A 20,362-nucleotide genomic window follows, 5' to 3' on the forward strand; every position below is an offset into this window, starting at 1 on the left:
GAAAAGTGCTCTTATTGACAACAAAATTTCAAGAAATGGATGGATACCTTCAACTAAATGAACAGGACCAACTGAGATTGGCAGAGACCCTGCTCATCAAGTTCAAGGGAGATGCTGAGCCACCCCTAGAAATGACCTCGAGGCAGGATAAAAATGAGGAGCCTTGGGCGTGTGCTAGTGCAAGCCAGGTTCAAAATATGGCAAGGATATTACCTTACTGCAGATAAGCTTCACAAGACCATGACGCACACGAAACAAGGATAATCAGTCCCTGATTGATCATTCCGCTTAATGCTAGCAGATAAATTAACTCATTTGGAAACTTTCAATGATAAAACCCTACAAAAATGGGAATCTGTAAAAATGTGATTCAACTTTTACAAACCTACTTTTAGGTGGGTCGGGAGGGGGGGGGGGGAGAGGAGGGTGGATGTGAGGGGAAGAGAGAGCCCAGACCCTGCAAAATCATGCGCGTATGTCTGAGATTTTTATGTAACTCCACCTCTCCAAAGCACCAACATCCGGAGAAAGGGCATTGTGTAAAGAATACCAGCTCCTCTTTACAACAAACGAGTCTTCCACCTTCCATGGGGAAAAACTGAAAATGAAGATAACAAAATCACGGGAGCTTACACATCTGCAAGCCAAACCCCTTTATGCCAACATATACAAAGAATCTGAACCAGAATTTTATGTATGGAGGTTAAATCGAGCTGCACTGTGTTAAGGCCAATACTTCCCAAAATCTGTCTACCCGCCAAATGGGTTTCTGTGGATTCCATTCGGGGCTGATTCTATTTGCTTGATGTTTCTGCTTCCCTTTGTACTTGTTTTCCGCCATAATATCAAAAATAAAATGGAAAGAAGAGAGGACTAATCTTCGTCATCCATTAATGAAGCAAATGAAAAAGGTCTGAACTTGTAGCCATCGCCATGGTAGAACTTATTCTGAAATTCCACCCAATGGAGACGCAAAGCATGAAGAAAGGCACTTAACGTTTCCATCATAAGTAAAATGAAGGCAGTTGCAAAGGCAAAGACAGCCAGCCCCACCAAGCGAATGACAATGTTGTCATACCTGTAACAATCATCATTTGTCGTGTCACAGCTGATAACAAGTTATAGTACAAATATTATTTGCATATATGGAGTGCCCGGTATACACTTGAGTGGCTATGGAAACAAAAGTACAGAACATGGATCCACCAAAGTAGAGTTAACTGACTGCCCAGTAGTTCCTAAAAGGGGCCTAAATCGAGCAATCTCACAACTAATCAGTTCATGTGCATTACATCCCTAAAAAAGGGAATGAAGCCATTTGTACAACCAATGAGGATGTGTACTTCAAACCTGTAAGAGGCAATGAAGCATATATATAGTTGCTGGCCAGAAGTCACTGAATCCTGCTCACTTTATTTTTTTGTTCAAGTAATAACATGAACTAAGGAAATTTTCAACATTAGCATTTTTATCTTCAGCTACTAATCTGAAAAATAATGACAAACTACAGCTGCTGTGCTTTTCACATAACATGATAGCAGGGTTGCTTTGAAAAATTAAAAGTAAACGGCATGGTTTACGATTGATTTCAACGTGGGAATAGATGGGGAAAATGGCTTTCGAGAGGAAATACAAAGTTTCAAAGCCTTCAGCTTGAAAGTAGCAAATGCAACAAAATCAGGGTGGCTTTGAAAAATAAAGTAAATGCCATGGTTTACAATAGATTTCAACATGGGAAGATATGGGGAAAATGACTTTCAAGAAGAAATACAAAGTTTCAAAGCCTTCAGCTTGAAAGTCGCAAATGCAACACATTAACAGGGTTGCTTTGAAAAATAAAGAGGTAAACGACATGGTTTACAATTGATTTCAACATGGGAAGAGATGGAGAAAATGACTTTCGAGAGGAAATACAAAGTTTTGAAGCCTTCAGCTTGGAAGTCACAAATGCAATGTAGGTATATTCCATTAAAAATTTAGTCATTTGTCCAAAAGCTAGACAATAGGGCTTTGAGGAGAAGATAAAATGCTTCCCACTGATATATCAAGACAACTCATCAGACAGTCAGAGGAGCTAATAAATTCATAGGCATCTCTCCATATTTTTTTACTATACATATCACCTAGTTATGGAATTTTATATTTTTATTACAGCAGGGAGGAACACAACATTAAAATATAATTTATTTCCCAATTTATTATTTAAATTGGATCCAAGAATCATATGAAACTTCAATATGGAGTGGGAGCATTGTGCATTAGGTGTTGCATTTGCAAATAATTATAGCACTTATCCCCCAATCCAAATATGCAGACAGAATAAAATTAAAGGTTACTATAGATCACAGAGAAATACAAGGAATGAGTATCCATATATTTTGGTACTTTCTATTAATATTTTTACATGAACTGTTAGCTGCTGAAGTTCAGTTAACTAAATTTTGATGTGTTCGAATTTATTTCAACGACAGCTTAGCCATATGACATAAGTACATAACATAATCCGAATCTGAAACATCAGCAAGATAATTTTCTAAACTGATTCAGCACGTGCTAAAGGAAATAACCAAAGCAATTCGGAACGGTTTCTGCAAGCACATGAATTGACCATTCCTCCAGTATGCTGTGTTATTAATCATGACTACCACAGAGACACAGTAGCATAATTTGGAGGATATACTAGACCTTCATGGAATTTATAGAGGAAAAAATTCCTAAGATATATAACCACTATGCAGAAAATATATATTGTGTTACAGGCTCCCTCTACCTAACAGAAGTTAACAACTTGAAAGTGGAATCACGAGAGATTTGATCGAAAGCTTATAATATGCCCATTCATTGAATCCATTAGAAAAGTTTGGAATGGAAAGGCTTCAATGAGCGCATGAATAAAATCCAGTCCTATCTTATACAAAATTGCATTTGTTGTGAGTTTGGCCAATGCTAACAAATACTAAGAGAGGGCAATTGGTATTCAGGAATCAACAAATATACCCAACCAATGTTCCATTTTCTAAATATTATGCTAAATAGACAAATCACATGCTTCTCCATTGTAATTCTCCAAGTTGCCAAGGCAGCCATTAAGAGAACACTTTGGACTCTAGGTTTATGCCTAGGTTTGTAGTAGTATAATGAATAGGCAGCTGAGTGAAGCCTGGGGAGATGAGATCCACATTGAACAGTAAAATAACCTGATTATCTTACAATCCACACAGAAAAGAAAAGCACAACTTTTCTAGAGGATATTGAAGTTGAGGTTACAGGAATAGCGCAAATCATGCTTTGAGTTTGACAGCTTCAGGTGAACAATTTTTGTGTTCAACTTGCATATATTATGAATATATTTAATTCCTATATTTCAATGAAAATGAAAAATGCAAAAAGAAATGTATAGATTTGAACACATTTAATACGGGAAAATATTGAATAGCCAAAACAGAGAGTATACAGTAGGATGATGTTAAAACTCACCCCCAGGCAAGGAGGAGTACTTTCTCATAGAAAACAGTTGACAATTCTGAGTGAGCCAAGCTGCAACATCAGCACTCATTAAATGAAATGTTGCAATATAAAGACATGGAAATGAAATTGAGATGGGGAAAAACCATTGTCACACCTTAAAGCCCAGAGCCGGAGGTATGATGCTGTGTTTGAAACTGCACCAAGGACGAACTCAATTGAATGTATCATTTGATGCACAAAGACTTCACTGAAATTAAATTCCTCATGATGCTGCCGTGCAGAATCAGGTTCTGCATCAAGATCTATCTCTGTGTTGCGAAGGATGCCATATGAACGACCTTGAAATCTCTGGAAAAATATTACCATGAACGAGAAATTACAAAAAATTAACAGAGACAAGCAAATGAGCATCTGAACACACAGGAACTCCCAAAAATTTCTCTAATACATGAGATATTTAGAAACTGGATTCAGGAGACAACTTCCAGGAGATGCACACAACTAAACTTTCAAAGGTGCGGTCATCTCCTCAATGACCACAAACCAGTAGGACGATTTTCACTTTTTACATTGATTCAAGCGCATAGATGTTCAATTATACATATGATTTACAAGGCATAGATTGACGTCTACTAATACATGTCAGGAGCAAATATAAGTAATTAAAGGAATTTATAGTAACAAGCATCCCAAGAAAAAAAGAAAGCAAAAGCTGTTTTTCTCAAGCAAGAAAATGACAGCAATGATGCAAATGAAGATATACCTCTGAGTGGAGCTTTTTCAAAATAAAAGGCTTTGGAAAAAGCATCCATGGAACTGCAACAAGTGCCAAGAGCAACAACAAGATCTGCAAGATCCTATCATTAATTAACATATAAGAACATTGAAAGGAAAAGATTGGTGTGTGTGCAGTCAGCGAGAGTAGAGAGCATGCCTGAAGTGGTCTCTGGCCCCAAAATAACTGATTCTCACCAAGATCCTCAGTGGGACTCAAAAACATGTAAATCATCACATGATAGAGGTCAGCCTGAGAACCAGTGCACCACTTGACAACAATGAGAAGTGAAAGATACCCAAAAAGGCTGTTAAGAAAGATCAACTGTGGCACAAACTGGTACCTAAAGAAAAAAGAGAACGATAAGTTTCACTCTTCTATTTTTCTCACTAGATTTAGCAGAACAATGTGTACAGGGGGGAGGGAGGCGTGTCTGCGCACGCACATACATGCACGTGTGCATGAGAGAGAGAGAGAGAGAGAGAGAGAGATGGTACCTAATATCCAGTGAACTGCCAAAGAAACGAGCATTAAAATAACTTAATAAAATCCCCAAGTTCATCTGGGCCACACCCAACAAAATTGACATCTTCATTTTGAGAGAGTTCAAGAAAGGCAGCTCTGAGCGACTTCCACGCCAGCTGGGATCGACACCAAATGGATATGGATCTTGGTACTTGATTAAACCAACCGTATATGCATCACTGATCAACAACACAATGGTTATGAATAAAATATAACAAGATCGAGCAAGCTCAGTTAATTTAGCAAAGAAAAAATACATAGCAGAATAGGAAAATTCATTTGGCCAATCCCACCTAGTGAAACTTAAGGCTTGTTTTTTCTTCTTGTCTTTTTCAGAATAGACAAAAAAAAAAAAAAGTTTTAAAAATCTGGAAAATCTCTATGAGTTCGAAGGAGAGGCTGAAGCAATAAAAGCACATGGATGTGTTGCTGCAAATACAAGATGATATTACTTATAAATGATAATGAATTAAAGTAGGATGATTGGTGCTAACTTTGTGTCAATTTGTTCTTGTGAATTACAAAAACAATGCACATAATAGCACCAATCATCCCACAAACATGTTTTCAAACTAAAAACAAAAAATGCAGAGAAATTAGAAGACATGTTCTGGGACCGCAAAATTAGCACCAAAAAATTAATTGAAAATGCATAATACCGCTTCAACAAAATAAAGGACTAGCTAATACAATGAAGGGACTAGTTAATACGATGAAACAGAAAATATATATTATGGTGGCAAAAGACTCAGTGACGTTTCTAACAGAAAAAACTCCAGATGCTCCAAACAGCAAATATTTTGCTTCTATTTGGATGCAAAAATGAGATATTTAACAACATATAAAATATACCTGCATGTAAAATATACCTGCATGTACTATCGCGGCATTTGTAAGCAGATCCACCAAATATGTGATAAGGAACGGAGAAGAATTCATTGTAGATTAACCCACAGTAAATTGAAAAAAGTGACATCAAAAGGAGTATGTAACGCCCACCAAAGAGCATTTCCATAAAGCTGCCAAGTTTCTGACAGGATAAAAGTATGCAAATAAGATGGTAAGAATCAAACACACAACGGAGCTTGAGAATGCTATTGGAATTGGCAGTAGAATCCATAGCATACTACTAAACACTGAAATCATACATTCCAAAAATTAAATCATATACATTCTAAAGATATCTGAATACAAAATTATCAAATTGTTATCAATTTATGATAAATAGCATTAGACTAGTTGGTGTTCTTTTAGTCTAAGGCAATTAAGTAAGGTGGATAGTAAAAACCTTTTCAATAATTCAATATGAGCTTTTTGCCCCTATTGTCTCATGCCTCAAAAACCTTCAACCTAGACCGAAGTTCCCCTTAACACTGCTAGCAATGGTCAAAAAGGAAGATGAGTATAACAGCCCAACTAACAATTTGTATCCATGTATCTGAAATATTCTTGGGTTCCCACAGACGGAACTATTTTTAAGTTTCCCACTCTTAGCAGCTGCTACCAAACACAAAAATTTGGCAGACCAGTGTAACATTTTTGGCCAATACCAGTGTAGGCTCACATTTCTTTGGGCCCTTTGGTTTTAATAAAAAAAGAAATAATAATTTCAAATTCATCTTTGAAAACAAATATATATCTAGATGTAGAAATTATATATATCAATTTAAATTCAACTGAAGACACTAAAGCATCTGCCTCATAGCACAGGTAAACTAAAATCAGTGTACTGATAATAACAAATTAACAATGCATCCCCAGTCATAATTTGATACCATAAAATTTAATGAAGCTAGATAAATTAGATGCTGTGTACAAACTCGTTTAGCTCATTATGCAATTCTATTGCATATTCTATCAAAAAAATCACATTATAAACTTGATACAGGATTCCAACAAAATTGAAACAGTAATTGCCAAGATAGAATACTGATGTATCAAAGCAAATCATTAGCTCCCCAGAATACCAATAGGTGCCTCACAAAGACCACAAGCATTTCTCACTATTGAGGTGTCACAAAACTTCCCAATAAATCAAGGCCAATCCCAAAAATTACCAAAAACAATTGCTGTAAATAGCATGGCTGATATTAAGCAGAGCAATCGGTAAATTAACATTTACATGTAGAGTTTTCTTTGACCTGCCAATGAGGAAGATTACTTAAATACCATTGCTGACACATCAAATAATTTAATGCTGCACATTTAAAACTTCCTCTTCTTGATCACTGTTGCATCCTACAACTTATTATATCTGATAAGGAGACATCTTTGGACATGCACAAAAGCTGAGTTATAAAACACGAAGGGGACCAGATGATTTAACCACTTGACTAGAAAAGATCAGACTGTGTGATTTAGATCACATTATCAATAATGAAATATTACGAGCACAATGCTTTCACACAGGTTTTTGGACTGAGGGATGGAGGCAAGGAACCCAGCGGCAAATTGTTCAAGCCAGAATGGAACACAATAGGTGGAAAATTTACATCACAATTTTAGGTCATGATGTGGAAAGATGGAGAGAATCAGAGGATAAATGTGTCTTCCAAACAGAAGCAAGTTCCCACACATGAGTTCGTTGCAATCCTACTCGAGATATTTCTGCGCAAGCCCAGTGACCTCTAACCAGTAAAGAACTGTTCTATCTCAAAATTCCTCCAGCTTTGATTCTGCTGTTCCTCTAGCAATACGCAAAACTAGCATACCACACACAGGCACTGACACACGTATATGACAACACAAGGAGTGCCGCGTGCACATGCTGATGAGAAGCAGTATGCAGGGAGCATTGGTGAACATGAAAAGTTTTGGAGCCTAACAAATCAGAACTCAAAAAGAACAGTCCCACAAAGTAGCACTGGCTAGGATCATTAGATGTCCAGTTTATACAACACAAAGGAAACCAGCAAACATGATTTTTTACAGGTACCAGTAAACATATATGACACAACAGTTTACTGATGATTACAGAATAACAGATGTAATTATGGATGTGCTATCTCATTAGATCCACAGACGGCAACAATATAACAACTGCAGAATCATAAAAGTTTTTTGAAAGTCAATTTCTAGCATAAAAAACAACACGATCAAAACAACCAGCACAAAACAATCAATTTTGCACCTCTAATACAAGAGTCCAATCAGAGAACATACCTGAGAACTAAGTTTGCTTTCCCGAGCTATAAGGACTAATGCTCCCAACAACAAACATATTCCATGACCCCAATCCCCAAACATGACGGCAAAAAGAAATGGAAATGTAATGGCAGTGTAGACTGCAGGATTTGCTTCCTGATATTTAGCAACACTGCAAAACAAATTGTTGCATTATTATTTTCATCAGTTCTACAGGTACAGAATACAAATGACATGCCTTTCCTGCAAGTCGTCAATTATTCAACAAATAGTATCAGAAATTATCCTATATTAAACATGAAATAGAAGATCAGCTTAATGTTGTAACCTAGTTGATAGCTATGATACATCAAATTTTATTAAAATACCTTACCGTGGTCAGCGCCCTGTGCCCTGTTCTGACCAGATGATTTCATACAATTAAATTCCTCCTCATGTATTAAAACTAATGATATCACCTAGGAATTAAATTTGGCATCTTAACTCAGCTCCTATTTTTGAAGATAGTTTCAGACTAAAATTTAAAAAAAAAAAATTTACTGAATAATAAGGTTATTAGGCTGAAAAGGCCAGCCCCATAGTTCTCTTGCAACAGTAATAATAGCAAATAGATATGTAATGCTCCAGTTTCAAGATTATATTCCTCTATAAGGAAAAGATGACCAACTAATGCACGATGGAAATAATAACTGCAGATTTAACTCACCCATATGCATCAACAATTTCTTGAACTGCACTCGTGAAGCGGTTGGTTCTGAAATATGTTGGAGGTGATTCCACAGCCTCCATCACATGAAATATTATACCGACTTGTGAATTGCTATCAAAGGTTGCACGCTGTAGTGCCTCCTGAATCTGTTAAATCATCAAACACTTTATCTTTTAAGGATTTACATTGGAACTAACTATAGAACACATATTACCCCTAAAATAAGAATCATATAGTGATTAAAGCAAAATGTGATTTACCTGAGGTTTTCCAAATATTGGGCACCAGCCCTCCCCAACAAGACATTTTTTTGTAACATCAAAATTCAGCATGTTTAACGCGTCATAAACAGCTTTCTCCCTCCTTACCTACAAAAAGATGGCAAATTGAACAACGTTTTAAGTATCATATTACAGTTCACTCCCGCAAATTGGTCAATTTTAACATTCAACCACGTTATTCATTGCTCCATAACAATATACAAAAGCTCACTACATCCTACCATGTTCATCCATTTAGTAAGGTGAATTCCAATGGAAGAAAGGGCCTTATTTCGGTGAAGCATCCCAGCATCCAAGGTCGCTTCTAATTCAGAAAGACGCGACAGAACCTGCAACCAAGAAACATAACTGTAATATACTAAATGCTGTGATTAGGATAATGCATACACGAGCAATATTAGCAAACAGCCGAAGGAAAAATAATTGAGTTACAGTGAAGTCAATCAATACTTTTTTGACATCCCTAAAAAAGTATCCTAAAACATAGCTCCTGAAATATAAAGACTGGAACATTGTCTCTTAAAAAAAACAAAAACGTGTCTTCTAAATATTCTCTCCAGACTCCAATGATAAAACTTCAAGACAGTTTGCTGTCTGCTTTAAAACTCTTAAAAAAAAATAAAATGAAAAAAAAAGGGAAAAAAATAAAGCCTTAATCCCAATAACCATCATACATCATTCAGAAACAAAAGGAATATCTTTTTTTGAAATAGAATCTTTTTTCAATGTGCAAAAAGATGCAGTAGACCTCCTTAACAGCATAATACTTACTTCTCGAGTTATTTGCCTCTGTTTAGTTATATCTTCAGGAACAGGATAGCAATTTGCACCAAATGCTTCACAAATTTTCAGTATTTTTGTTTTTGCCTGCTCCCCCGAGAAGAAGACTACAAACACTGTTTTCTCAACCTGAAGATACAGAAATAGAGGACAAATCAGTAGAGTTGAACTTAAGTTTAGCAATTCTTTCCAAAACCAGCCAATGAACCAAGCAAGCATAGAAGGAGACAGGATACCAAGGAAAGTGCAATGCAATCTAGACTTTTTAAGTAACTAGCAGTAGGCCCACACAATGTTTGTGCTCCACAGCCCCAAACTTGCTGTTTCCTAGAGAAGAATGGAAGTTATGGAGAGCAATGTTTTAAAAGGCGAAGGTGTACGGCGAGGCATTTTACCCTCCGCAAGGCGAGGCGTAAGCCTTAGGGCATAAGCATTTTAGGACTGTATTTTTTAAAATAATTAATAATAAAATTAATTTATATACAGTAAAAAAAATAAGAAAAAATTTAGAATAATAGAGAAAAAAAATATATAATTTTTAAATATCATCTAGGCCAAAACATTACAAATGGTTCCCATTAATTTTTAAATTTAAAAATTTAAAAGCTTAGGCACCTTATAAAACATTTGTTTTTTCTGTAAAAGAGGGGCCCAAAATTTTTACATTAAGCCCAAAATTTTGAAATCAGGGGCAAAATAGCTCCCAGCTCTGTTCGACAGCTTCAATCTCCCTTCAAGGACTCTCGTCTCCCTTTGGCTGTCCTCTACTCTAGTCGAGAGAGGAGAAGAAGCTTCGTCAAGAGAGGAGGAAGAAGCTTCGTCGAGAGAGGAATCGTCGCTGGAGAAATCGTCGGAGGAATCATCAAGAGAGGAGAAGACTGGAGGCTTCATCGAGAAAGCTGAAGCTTCGTCGAGAGAGCTGAGGCTTCGTTGAGAGAGGGGAAGACTGGAGGCTTCGTCGAGAGAGCAGAAGCTATCGTCGAGGAGAAGACTCGCTGGAGGCTTCGTCGAGAGAGCAGAAGCTTTGCCAAGAGAAGAAGCTTCATCGAAGAGAGGGAGGAAAGGGTTTTAGATGCATTCTAGGTTCTGTCTTTTTTAATTTATGTTTTAAATCAAGCAGCCCAAAAGCGTACGCCTTTACATTTGAGGCGTAAAAGGCGAGCATTTCGACCTGAGGCGTATGCCTTCTCCCCTAAAGCGACGCCTTTCTGGAGTTGCGCATTACCACTTACGCCTTACGGCATTTTAGGCCCAAATCGCCTCAAGGCGCGCCTCAATAACGCTTTTTAAAACAATGATGGAGAGAGTGTGGAGTCATAGTAATATTTTAGAAATTTAAATTTTGAAATTATTAAATTACTTATGTATCCGTGGTTTTAAATGTTGTAATTACATGATGACTTGTAAGGCTGAGGGTTTCAGGAATAATGAGGAGAAATGCTGATTGAAAACCACCTACTCTTCCCTTAATTAATGGTACATCTTATCAGAAATTTGACAAAAATTTATAACTCATAAAGTTCACTAGAAACAAGGGGAAAAACCATTTCAGAAGATGCAGGGTCCACGATTTGCTCATCAGCCGGTGCCTGATTGAAAAGCATGTTGCCTCTTGTAGCACGGAACAACATCCTCTCAAATCTAAGGATTTTGGATTTAGAGATAATCCCACTAATAAATCTCAAACCAGATTGATTTGATGGTCCTGGCCGTATATCCTGTAACATGAACAATCATTGATAAATAAAACCATATTGACAGTTTTGATAAAAACCAACAATACAAGGGTAATAAAATTAAGGACAAGTACCTGTTCAAGTAAGGATGCTGTTTCAACATAGTCATCTTTGGAGTACACATTTTCATCTAATTCTCTCTCTTCTGCAACTGCATGACTCTTACTCGAGACAAGGAAGTCACCTGCCTGAAATTTCTCCAAAAGAAAACATGTGAGAAAATGTAACGAGAAGCATCTAAAAACATATTTGAAGAAGCTTCACTTTTCACATCTACTCACGAGAACATTTGGAATTTTTGGGAGGTCTTGCCAACCATAAACAGTTATGAAGCCTATGAAAGAAAAAATAAAAATGATGCAATAATTTAAGGAAATAGAAATCTTCAGCGAGGACCATTTTGCCTCATATTTGGGAGATTTGCTAACATATTAATTGAAAAACGATTTGGAAAATTACAATTTCATCCCTAAAGTTTGAAGGATGTGTAAATTTGGTCTGACATTTAATTTAGACAATAAAAATCCACCCCTAACATCCTGAAGTTGTGACACATGGGTCAATCCTGGACCTTTTTTTCTGGGGGGGGAGGGGGGGTGGGGGTGAGGTGGGTGAAAATTTCTCAACAAATGCAGGGAGGAACCATCTGCTTTTCCTGCCAAGAAAAAAAAGGTTCTCTAAATGCCAGAGAACTGAGAGAGGGAAGGAGAAAAACAGAGAGGGAGAGAGAACAGTAGAGAATACATCAGTACATTGCAATTTGGCAAACACAGACCCATCCACCTCCCCCCCCCCCCCCCCCCCCCCGCCGCCCGGCACAATCTTCCCATACCCCATAGAGAATTCTCTGCCACCAGTATATAAGCCCCATTATCGTGCATCACTACCCAAATTCATGGAAAGCAAGATTCCCAAACCACACAACCATATCCCATACCTAAAAGTCTAAAACACCATTCTTGCCCACTCATCCCAATTAATTGTACAAAAAAATCACATGATACTGCCTGTCAACAGAACCCAACTCATTGATGTACTCAGAGATGCAGGATCAATTGGCTGAAGAGACAGATGCTGGAAGTAAAGAATGAAAATACAAAAGAGAAAAAAAAACAAAAAGAATAAAAAAATTGAAGACAAAACTAACAATTAGGCTAAATGCTGAATATTCCAATCTGCCCCTCATGGTTACACATCAAGGAATTAATATCAAATCCTAACTAATGAAACATAATATCATATCCCTAAAAATTAGACCAACCATAATTGCAAATTTTAAATAATAAAAACTTTAGGGGCTGTAAGAACCCGACCCGAGATATGTAGATTTAATAAATAACAAAAGGATAAAAAGGTAAATTTAGCAAGCCATTGTTCTCATCGACGAAGGCCCTCGTACTGTTCAGTGACGAAATTTAGAGCCTCGTCGATGAAGAGATACCAAACGAGTTGTAAAATATCGGAGTAGGGTTCGTCGACGAAATGTGTAGATGATTCGTCGACGAGTTCGTCGATGATTCGTTGACGAAGACGCCATCTCGTCGACGAATTGGACCGGGTCAAGGGTCTATAAATAGGATATTTTGTTGCTTCAATGCTGAGAAACCTCAAAACCTCTCTCTCTCTCTCTCTAGAACTAGTGAAATCTCTCCTTCTCTCTTCGATTCTTCGCTGTTCGTCGCTTGATTCAACAATCCGACGTTACTATGTGGATCAGGGGAGGAATCTCTACGTTTTTAGCGAATCGGAAATTCATTTCGAGGATTTTCAGGTTTTGACCCAAAACCGAGGCAAGGGTCCGATTTTAGCTTCGTTTCGGTATATATGTAGTAGTAAGAATTATAGTGAAGTATAGTTCTTGAATGTTTAGGTTTTGGAACTCGTTTCGTAGTTTTGGAGTCGTAGAGTTCGTATTTTGGTAGTTACAGTTTTTTGGAAAATTTGGGGTTTCAGGTATAATCTCTATTTTGATTGGAAAATCATATGTTGTATAAAATGGTAGTAATGAGATAACCGTACCTCTATTTGTATTAAACTGTATTTCTCGAATTGAAAACGATATGATTTATTGTATACTCAAATAAGTGTGGAATAAACTGTTGTATGTAAAATGTTTCAGGTTTTGTAAAACAGCTAGGGACAGCTAATTACCGTACATTGATGGGTATAGGAACATGAGTTCCAAAATTGTTCCAGGTTTTGTGAAATTTTGCCACGTCTCGGCTAATTACCGTGGGCAAACGTCATGTCTCGGCTAAATACCATGAGCGAAAGTGTCCAACTCTATATCCGAGAGTGTGAAATATCGTTTGTTTGTTCCGGCTGATCACCGATGGGTGTGAGTGGACACCATACTGGCAACGATATCACTGTGAGGCTTCAGTTATTGCAGGGTATCGGGTGCTTGAGTGTGACAACACTGACCGTATATTTAGTATCATATGTACTAGAACTGGATTGTGAAAATATTGGAATTGTATCATGTTATGTTTTATGTTGAAATAACACTTGTATGTCACACACTAATATAACCTGCTTTCTTCCTAACTGAGAGGTGTCTCACCCCGAATATACAAATGTTTTTCAAGTCCTTCGGGTAGCCGAAACTAGCATCCTAGCGTTCGGAAGCGTGGGTGTCAGTTAGCTATGTAGAGTACTTATGTAAGTACGGATTTTGGAACCAGGTTATCATTATTAGGTTTTGTAGACACGAGGGATATGTATGGTATTTTGGAGCTTAGACTCTAGTCATGTATAGACTCTGGTATGGTACGATGTATGTATTAGAAAGAATATTTTCGCTACGTATTTAAAATGTATGTGAATGTGTATACGGTGTACGTGTACCCCACGGAATCGGACCCTCATTCAGTGTAGTATCATGTATGTTTTAAATGATACAGAAACAGGTTAGGTTACTAAAATCACAACTGGGACCCATCCGCGAATTCGGGGCATGTCAAAGGCCGTTTGGTATCACTATCAGAAATTGGAGAAACAAAACCTGGAAATGAAAACCAAAAATTAGAAAACAAAAACTAAAAACCAGCAATCTGTTTGGTTAACATTTTAAAAACTAATATAAATTAAAAACTTAATTAAAAAAATATTCATTTTCGTCTTTAAATCAAAAAATATTATAGAAATATGATTAAAATAATAAAATTACAAGTAATACACATTGACAAATTACTATACTAAAAATAAAATTTATTATAATTATTTTACTTAATTGTTCTACTTTCAAATTTTACTTACAATTAAAATTTTATTGGACATGACAATTGAAAAATAGTGAAAGTATTTTGTAAATGACTTTATTATTATTTTCTGAAATTTATGTATATTTTTATTTTAATTATATTTAAATTCATATAGTCATTTAATTTTGATTTTAATTTAAAAGCGTATAAAATGAAGAATTTAATCCAAAAAAACTAATTCTAGATATTAAAATTTTTCTGAAAATCATAAAATTTGTTTTTCATTTTTTTGGCAAACAGTTGAAAGCCGACAACAGAAATAAAAAACTAACAACATAAAAAACACATTTTTATAATCTATTTCTTCACTGTGGAATAATAGAAACTGAAAACAGCAATGATACCAAACAGACTCTTAGATAATCATAAGGACCCTAGATAATCTACAAGATTATTGGCTAATGAAATCCTATAATAAAAATGCTACAAAAATAGGAAGATTCTACAAATAATAAAGATTGCCCAAAAGAACTAAAAAATGCCAAACATTTCCATCAAAGGTCTTGAAGGTTACATTGCATCATTCTCCACTCGTAGCTAAAAATTCAACATCAAATGCAAAATGTTCACAGGATGAAGAACTGACTAAACAAACTAACTTGCATTGGAACAATATAATCTGTATGCTTCAAAAACAAACGTGAATGCAAGTGGGCATAGGCATTGAAAACAAACTTAACAGGAATAATAAATTCCACATATGCAATCTCAGTCACGCCTTCAACCTTGAACTCAATGGACTTACCCACCATTGATGGCTCAATCTCAGCAATTTCCACCTCCTCAACTTCTTTCATGGATTCTTTGGACTCAAATGTCAGTTTTGGAACATCCACTACGCCCTCAAATCCTACATCTAGTACAGTTGGTTGCAGCTCTGATTTTGAAATGGGCTCACTACGCATCTCCATACACCTCTCCTTTTCTTCTTCAACAGTAAACACTTTTTAGTCAACCAAGTTGTTAGAATTATACCAGGCGGATTGCTTAACTCAGTAAATGTCGTAGTTCACTCATAATTACAGCCACTTTTATCCACATACCTTAATGAGCCATTATTTATGTTAGTCAACTGCTAATGTTTGTCATTTTCTTCTTGTAATATTGTAGGATTTCGTCGTCTGACAAGGGCATGAATATCTATCCAGATCCTCAATTCAAGCACATCTCATTGAATCGGCTCAATTGGTCCTTGGTCACCATGGTTGTTAGCAAGGATTGGGTATGGGTGATGATAACAGGGATGCAAGAGATGGCGTGGTGATGACAACAGCATTGGGGATCAAATTGTGGCTGTGGGGTATGGAATTGAAAAGTTCACATATTCAATAGCGCACACAGAGGGAAGATGGAAGAGTCATGAATCTGCAAAGTTGGAGATGCGCATAGGCTGGCTTGTGGTGCTGCTAATATTGCTGGTGAGGCTTTGACAATGATGGGTGCTTGGTTGTGGCCCACAATTGAAGGGAAGGAGATTCACAAAGAAGATTGCTGTTTGGTTGCTGTGGATAGTGGCTGCAGTTGTGATTACAATGGGAGAGGGGTTCAACTGTGGTTGGTAAGACTTGACTGGTGGTTATCTGAAGGTTGGGCAGGCAGTGGTTATGGCTTGATGATGGTAGTGAGAGAAAAAAGATGAGGCTATGACACCAACTTGATGCAGGACCGATTGGCACAAGAGAAGGACGAAGGAAATTAAGAGAAAAGAATAGGAAATTAACTCAATTAGGGTTGAATACACAGTCTAATCTGCCTATCATGGTTACAGTGTTACACATCAAGCCTTTATATATACCCAAAAACATAAACTATCTGTAGAAATTAATACCAAATCCTGATTAATGAAACATAATATCAAACCCCCTAAAATTAGACCAACACATAATTGTAAAAATATCTAAATCATAAAACCTTAGATAATAAGTCCCTAGATGATCTACTAAATTATTAGCTTATAAAAATCCCAGAATAAAATGCTCCAAAATTGGAAAAATCCTGAAAGTAAAAAACTACAAGATTGCCCAAAAATCCTAAAAATGCCAAATTTTTCCACAGCAGATCTTGAAGCTCATATTGCATCAATGGGTTTCCTACACAAATTCCTCTTCTGAAATATGGCCAGAAAGGATTTTAGATGTCCAAGAAAATCATTAAAAAGGAGAAAAAATTATCAGAGAAATATTTAAATCAAGCATGTTACCCACCTGAAACTAAGACTGAGACGCTGAAACATCTAGAACTCAATCCCCACTCCACCAAAAATGCCCACATCTAGAGAAGTGTTTGATGGGTTAGACTCACATATGTTGGGCATGATGGGTTTGGGGTCATGGACTCAAAAGTGAAAAACAAACACTGATGAACAGTCATGTACCCAAGTCTTAGCCCCCATCAACCTTGCTACTCTCTTCCTTCAGTACACAGCATTATACAGCAATCAAATTATATAAACTCAATGCATCTAAATGGCCCCTTCTCACATTGCTCATCTTGCTCTTTTAATCTCCTGTACACCCAAACTTTCGCCACCCTCTTCAACAGTTCCCCACCTAAAATTTCTCCTCAAATTGACACTGCTAGCGTCCCCTTGTAAGGTCCACATAGCTTCTTTGATCAGCCATCGACAGCCTAGTGATTAATTGAGTCAAGTGTCACAATTCCAAAATGTTGGAGGTTTATGTGTCCAAATTAGAACAAGAAGGACCAAATCAAGACAATTCCCAAACTTCAAGGACCAAAAGTGTAATTTTATCAAATGATTCCTTTAAAATATGGGAATTAATAGATTCGTTTATCCATATAGAAGCCTGTACAATCTAAATAAAACAAAAGACAGGAACTAAAATGAGATGGCAGTGAAGCTGTAGATGATAAGAAAAACTGATAGACCATACTTAAAACTCAGAGTAGACACCTTTCTTACCCAAATTTACCACTGCTTGGATTTTAGCAACATAATAGGCTAATAGCTTGTTTGAAAATTTCAAATTGCTTCCATTAGACAAACTAAAATTTCAAATTAAAAAACTGAAAAATGTACACACAAAACAGCTCTAAGGATGTGAAACTTCAAATGAAATATGTGCTTCACTGGTTCAAAGAATCTAAATCTACCATGCAATAGTTTTACACTTTTGTATCCCCACAACCAAATTCAAATTTTTCCATTCATTTGAACATTCACTTTCGTGTAATCGCAAATTCAAATTTTCTCATTATTTAAAAGTAGTTGCCAAACTAATGCCAACACAGTAACCCTCTAAAGTTCCCTCCTAGGTCTGTAGCTGTGCACAATGGTGTCTATGGAATTAAGGCCAGCATGACAATGGCAATGAGGCAGGTTTGGGACAGGACAAACACAACTCAAGCTTGAAAAACTGCTCAAAGTCAATTCTAAACTCAACTTAGATTTAATATGTCAAACCTTGCCAGTGTAGAGGCATGCTAGGTCACAATTGAAACAATCAAAATAGGCAATTATTAGGCATGCAGATAAGTATATCAATCGGGAAAGCACTTTATCTAAAATATTAAGCAGCTCAAATGTGGGCCAAAAATGAACAATAAATTAAATACCCATTGGAGCAATACAACATTTAACTTTGGTAACTAAACAAATAGAAGATAATGCAGGCAACAAGAATAGAACGTCAAGACCACCTGGCACCAGGGATCTAATATCAAGTTAAAGTTGTAGATTGTGGGCCAATAATGTCAAGCCTTAACACTTATGTACACGCATCCAAACACATGTTGAGAGATATATAAATCGGGAATAGGATAATTTAACAAAACAGACAATAAACGAGGGCAACAAAAATTAAACCCAAGGCCTCAAGCCTTAACAGTATCAAAAACAAAATATTAGCTTTTCTATAGAAGAACATAAAATACGTGAGTACACGACAAAATCAAGGGAGGGAACTTTTCAAAATCCAATCCCTCCCAAACCCTGTCATGGACTTGCAGCTTGAAAAATCAATCCACTTGGTGAAATCCCAACTCATCCTACACAGAGAAAATAGGGCATACTATTACAAGATTAACCCACGCTGTTAGCAACTACTTTACCTAAATGCTTAAGCTGTTAGGTTGTGGGGAAACACCGTATGACAAGCCTTAACACTCCGCAGCACATGCAGCCCAATTACGTGGAGAGATAAACAAACAACAAAAGACACCCATTATAGGCACCCATTCTTAACAAACAAATAACAAATGTAGGCAAAATACTAAAACCCAGGACCTCTTTGAACCATAACTCTGATACCATGTTAACAATCACTTTACCTAAAAGCTTAAGTCGTTAGGTTGTAGGGCAAAAATGTATATCAAGCCTTAACACACCTATTGAGAGCCAGGAATCAAAGGGTAATCTGGATCACTTAGTTAAATCCAATAACTATGGAAGAATGATTCAAATATGCTAGAGGGGAGACTTTACTATAATGATGGCATCTTTGATAAGAATGATGAAGTATCATTGAGATTGGTATGCGCATTTAGTCTCGGACATGTGTGATTGCCATCAAGAGTTCCTAATTGAAGTAATTAATTTTAAGAATAAAGAAACCAACCAACCTAAAACAGTACTAAACAAAGTAGCAGTCAAAAAAAATGGAATCCAAAAGAAGAAGACAGTAGCTATCACATTTAATTATGGAAGAGAAAAAAGGACAAGATTTTAAACCTAAAATATTAAGAACTATTAAATCTACAGGTTCAAAATAAAGAATTATGAACCTATAATTCAAGCATTTTATCGCAGGTTTTGATCTTTCTCATATGAAAAATACTGTTACAAAAGACAAAACAACACTAAGGCTTAGTCCCGACCCCCCACCCCCTTCCCAAGGTGTTGATTAAAAAGGAATTGATGCAGGTGGTTGTAAAAAAACTGTTAACTAAGGCTTAGTAGTCTCCCCCCCACCCTACCCCACCCCACCCCAACCCAAAAAAGGTGATGCTTAAAAAGGAATTGATGAAAAGCAGTTGATTCAGGTGGTTGTTGGCTCCTCTACAAAACAGCAGCTGTTAGAAAGAAAAGGATGGAAATGAGCGACTGGAAAAAAAAAAACCTTTTGATATTCAGGGGGAAAAAAAAAACTATTGACACTCCTAGAATAGAATAATTTGTTAGAAAAAAAAAACTAGCTTTCAGCTTTTATAAGCTCTAAATACATAATTGAAGTTCCCCAGAAAAGCTAAAAGTGGGCCTTTTCAAAGCTGAAAAATTTGCTCACCAAGCGTGTTATACCCAACTTTTATTTATAAGGAGATGTTCATCCAAAAATGGGAGGCTAAACTCCCTCTAAATCCTTTCTTTAATTGAAAAAATATTTCTTTTAAATAAAATGACAAATTTCTACTGTTATCTATACATAAGAAACTATATCATTTCATAAAATTTAAGAGACAAAAATGAAGGTTGATACCTAAGTAACCAATTCACTATACAGAAACAACAGCAATTGAGAGAGGACTTAAGAAGGTGTGTGATTGAGAGTGCTGCAAGACTCTGTATGTAATAATATTTTGTATTCGAACATTAATATAGAGGACGGGTTTAGTATATAATTTAATGAAATAAATGGAGCCTTAGCTAAAATTTAGTTAGTCAGCAAGATGACACAGCAAGCTGTCATGCTAAATGGTAAGAAGCATCCCGTTCCATTACATGG

The 20,362-nt window shown here is 36.4% G+C and overlaps 1 protein-coding gene across 2 annotated transcripts in view; it reads right to left on the reverse strand.

Annotated features, from left to right (window-relative positions):
• Positions 1-275: 275 nt before the first annotated feature.
• Positions 276-20,362, reverse strand: part of LOC131149497 (V-type proton ATPase subunit a1) — a 31,600-nt gene continuing 11,513 nt past the window's right edge. Inside the window, exons 5-18 of one of the 2 annotated variants that reach the window (XM_058099968.1) lie at positions 11,493-11,606; positions 11,227-11,400; positions 9,674-9,811; positions 9,124-9,231; positions 8,882-8,989; positions 8,619-8,767; positions 7,931-8,084; positions 5,638-5,798; positions 4,741-4,947; positions 4,403-4,586; positions 4,232-4,315; positions 3,623-3,816; positions 3,478-3,537; positions 276-1,078 (exon numbers count right to left, since the gene is read on the reverse strand). In XM_058099968.1, the coding sequence (XP_057955951.1) occupies positions 874-1,078; positions 3,478-3,537; positions 3,623-3,816; positions 4,232-4,315; positions 4,403-4,586; positions 4,741-4,947; positions 5,638-5,798; positions 7,931-8,084; positions 8,619-8,767; positions 8,882-8,989; positions 9,124-9,231; positions 9,674-9,811; positions 11,227-11,400; positions 11,493-11,606 (2,040 nt within the window). In that variant the 3' untranslated portion in view covers positions 276-873. Of the gene's footprint in view, positions 1,079-3,477; positions 3,538-3,622; positions 3,817-4,231; positions 4,587-4,740; positions 4,948-5,637; positions 5,799-7,930; positions 8,085-8,618; positions 8,768-8,881; positions 8,990-9,123; positions 9,232-9,673; positions 9,812-11,226; positions 11,401-11,492; positions 11,607-20,362 lie in introns of both variants that reach the window. The other variant, XM_058099967.1, reaches the window with a different exon arrangement.

The sequence above is a fragment of the Malania oleifera genome, chromosome 2 (genome assembly GCF_029873635.1).
Source record: "Malania oleifera isolate guangnan ecotype guangnan chromosome 2, ASM2987363v1, whole genome shotgun sequence".
NCBI lineage: Eukaryota > Viridiplantae > Streptophyta > Magnoliopsida > Santalales > Ximeniaceae > Malania > Malania oleifera.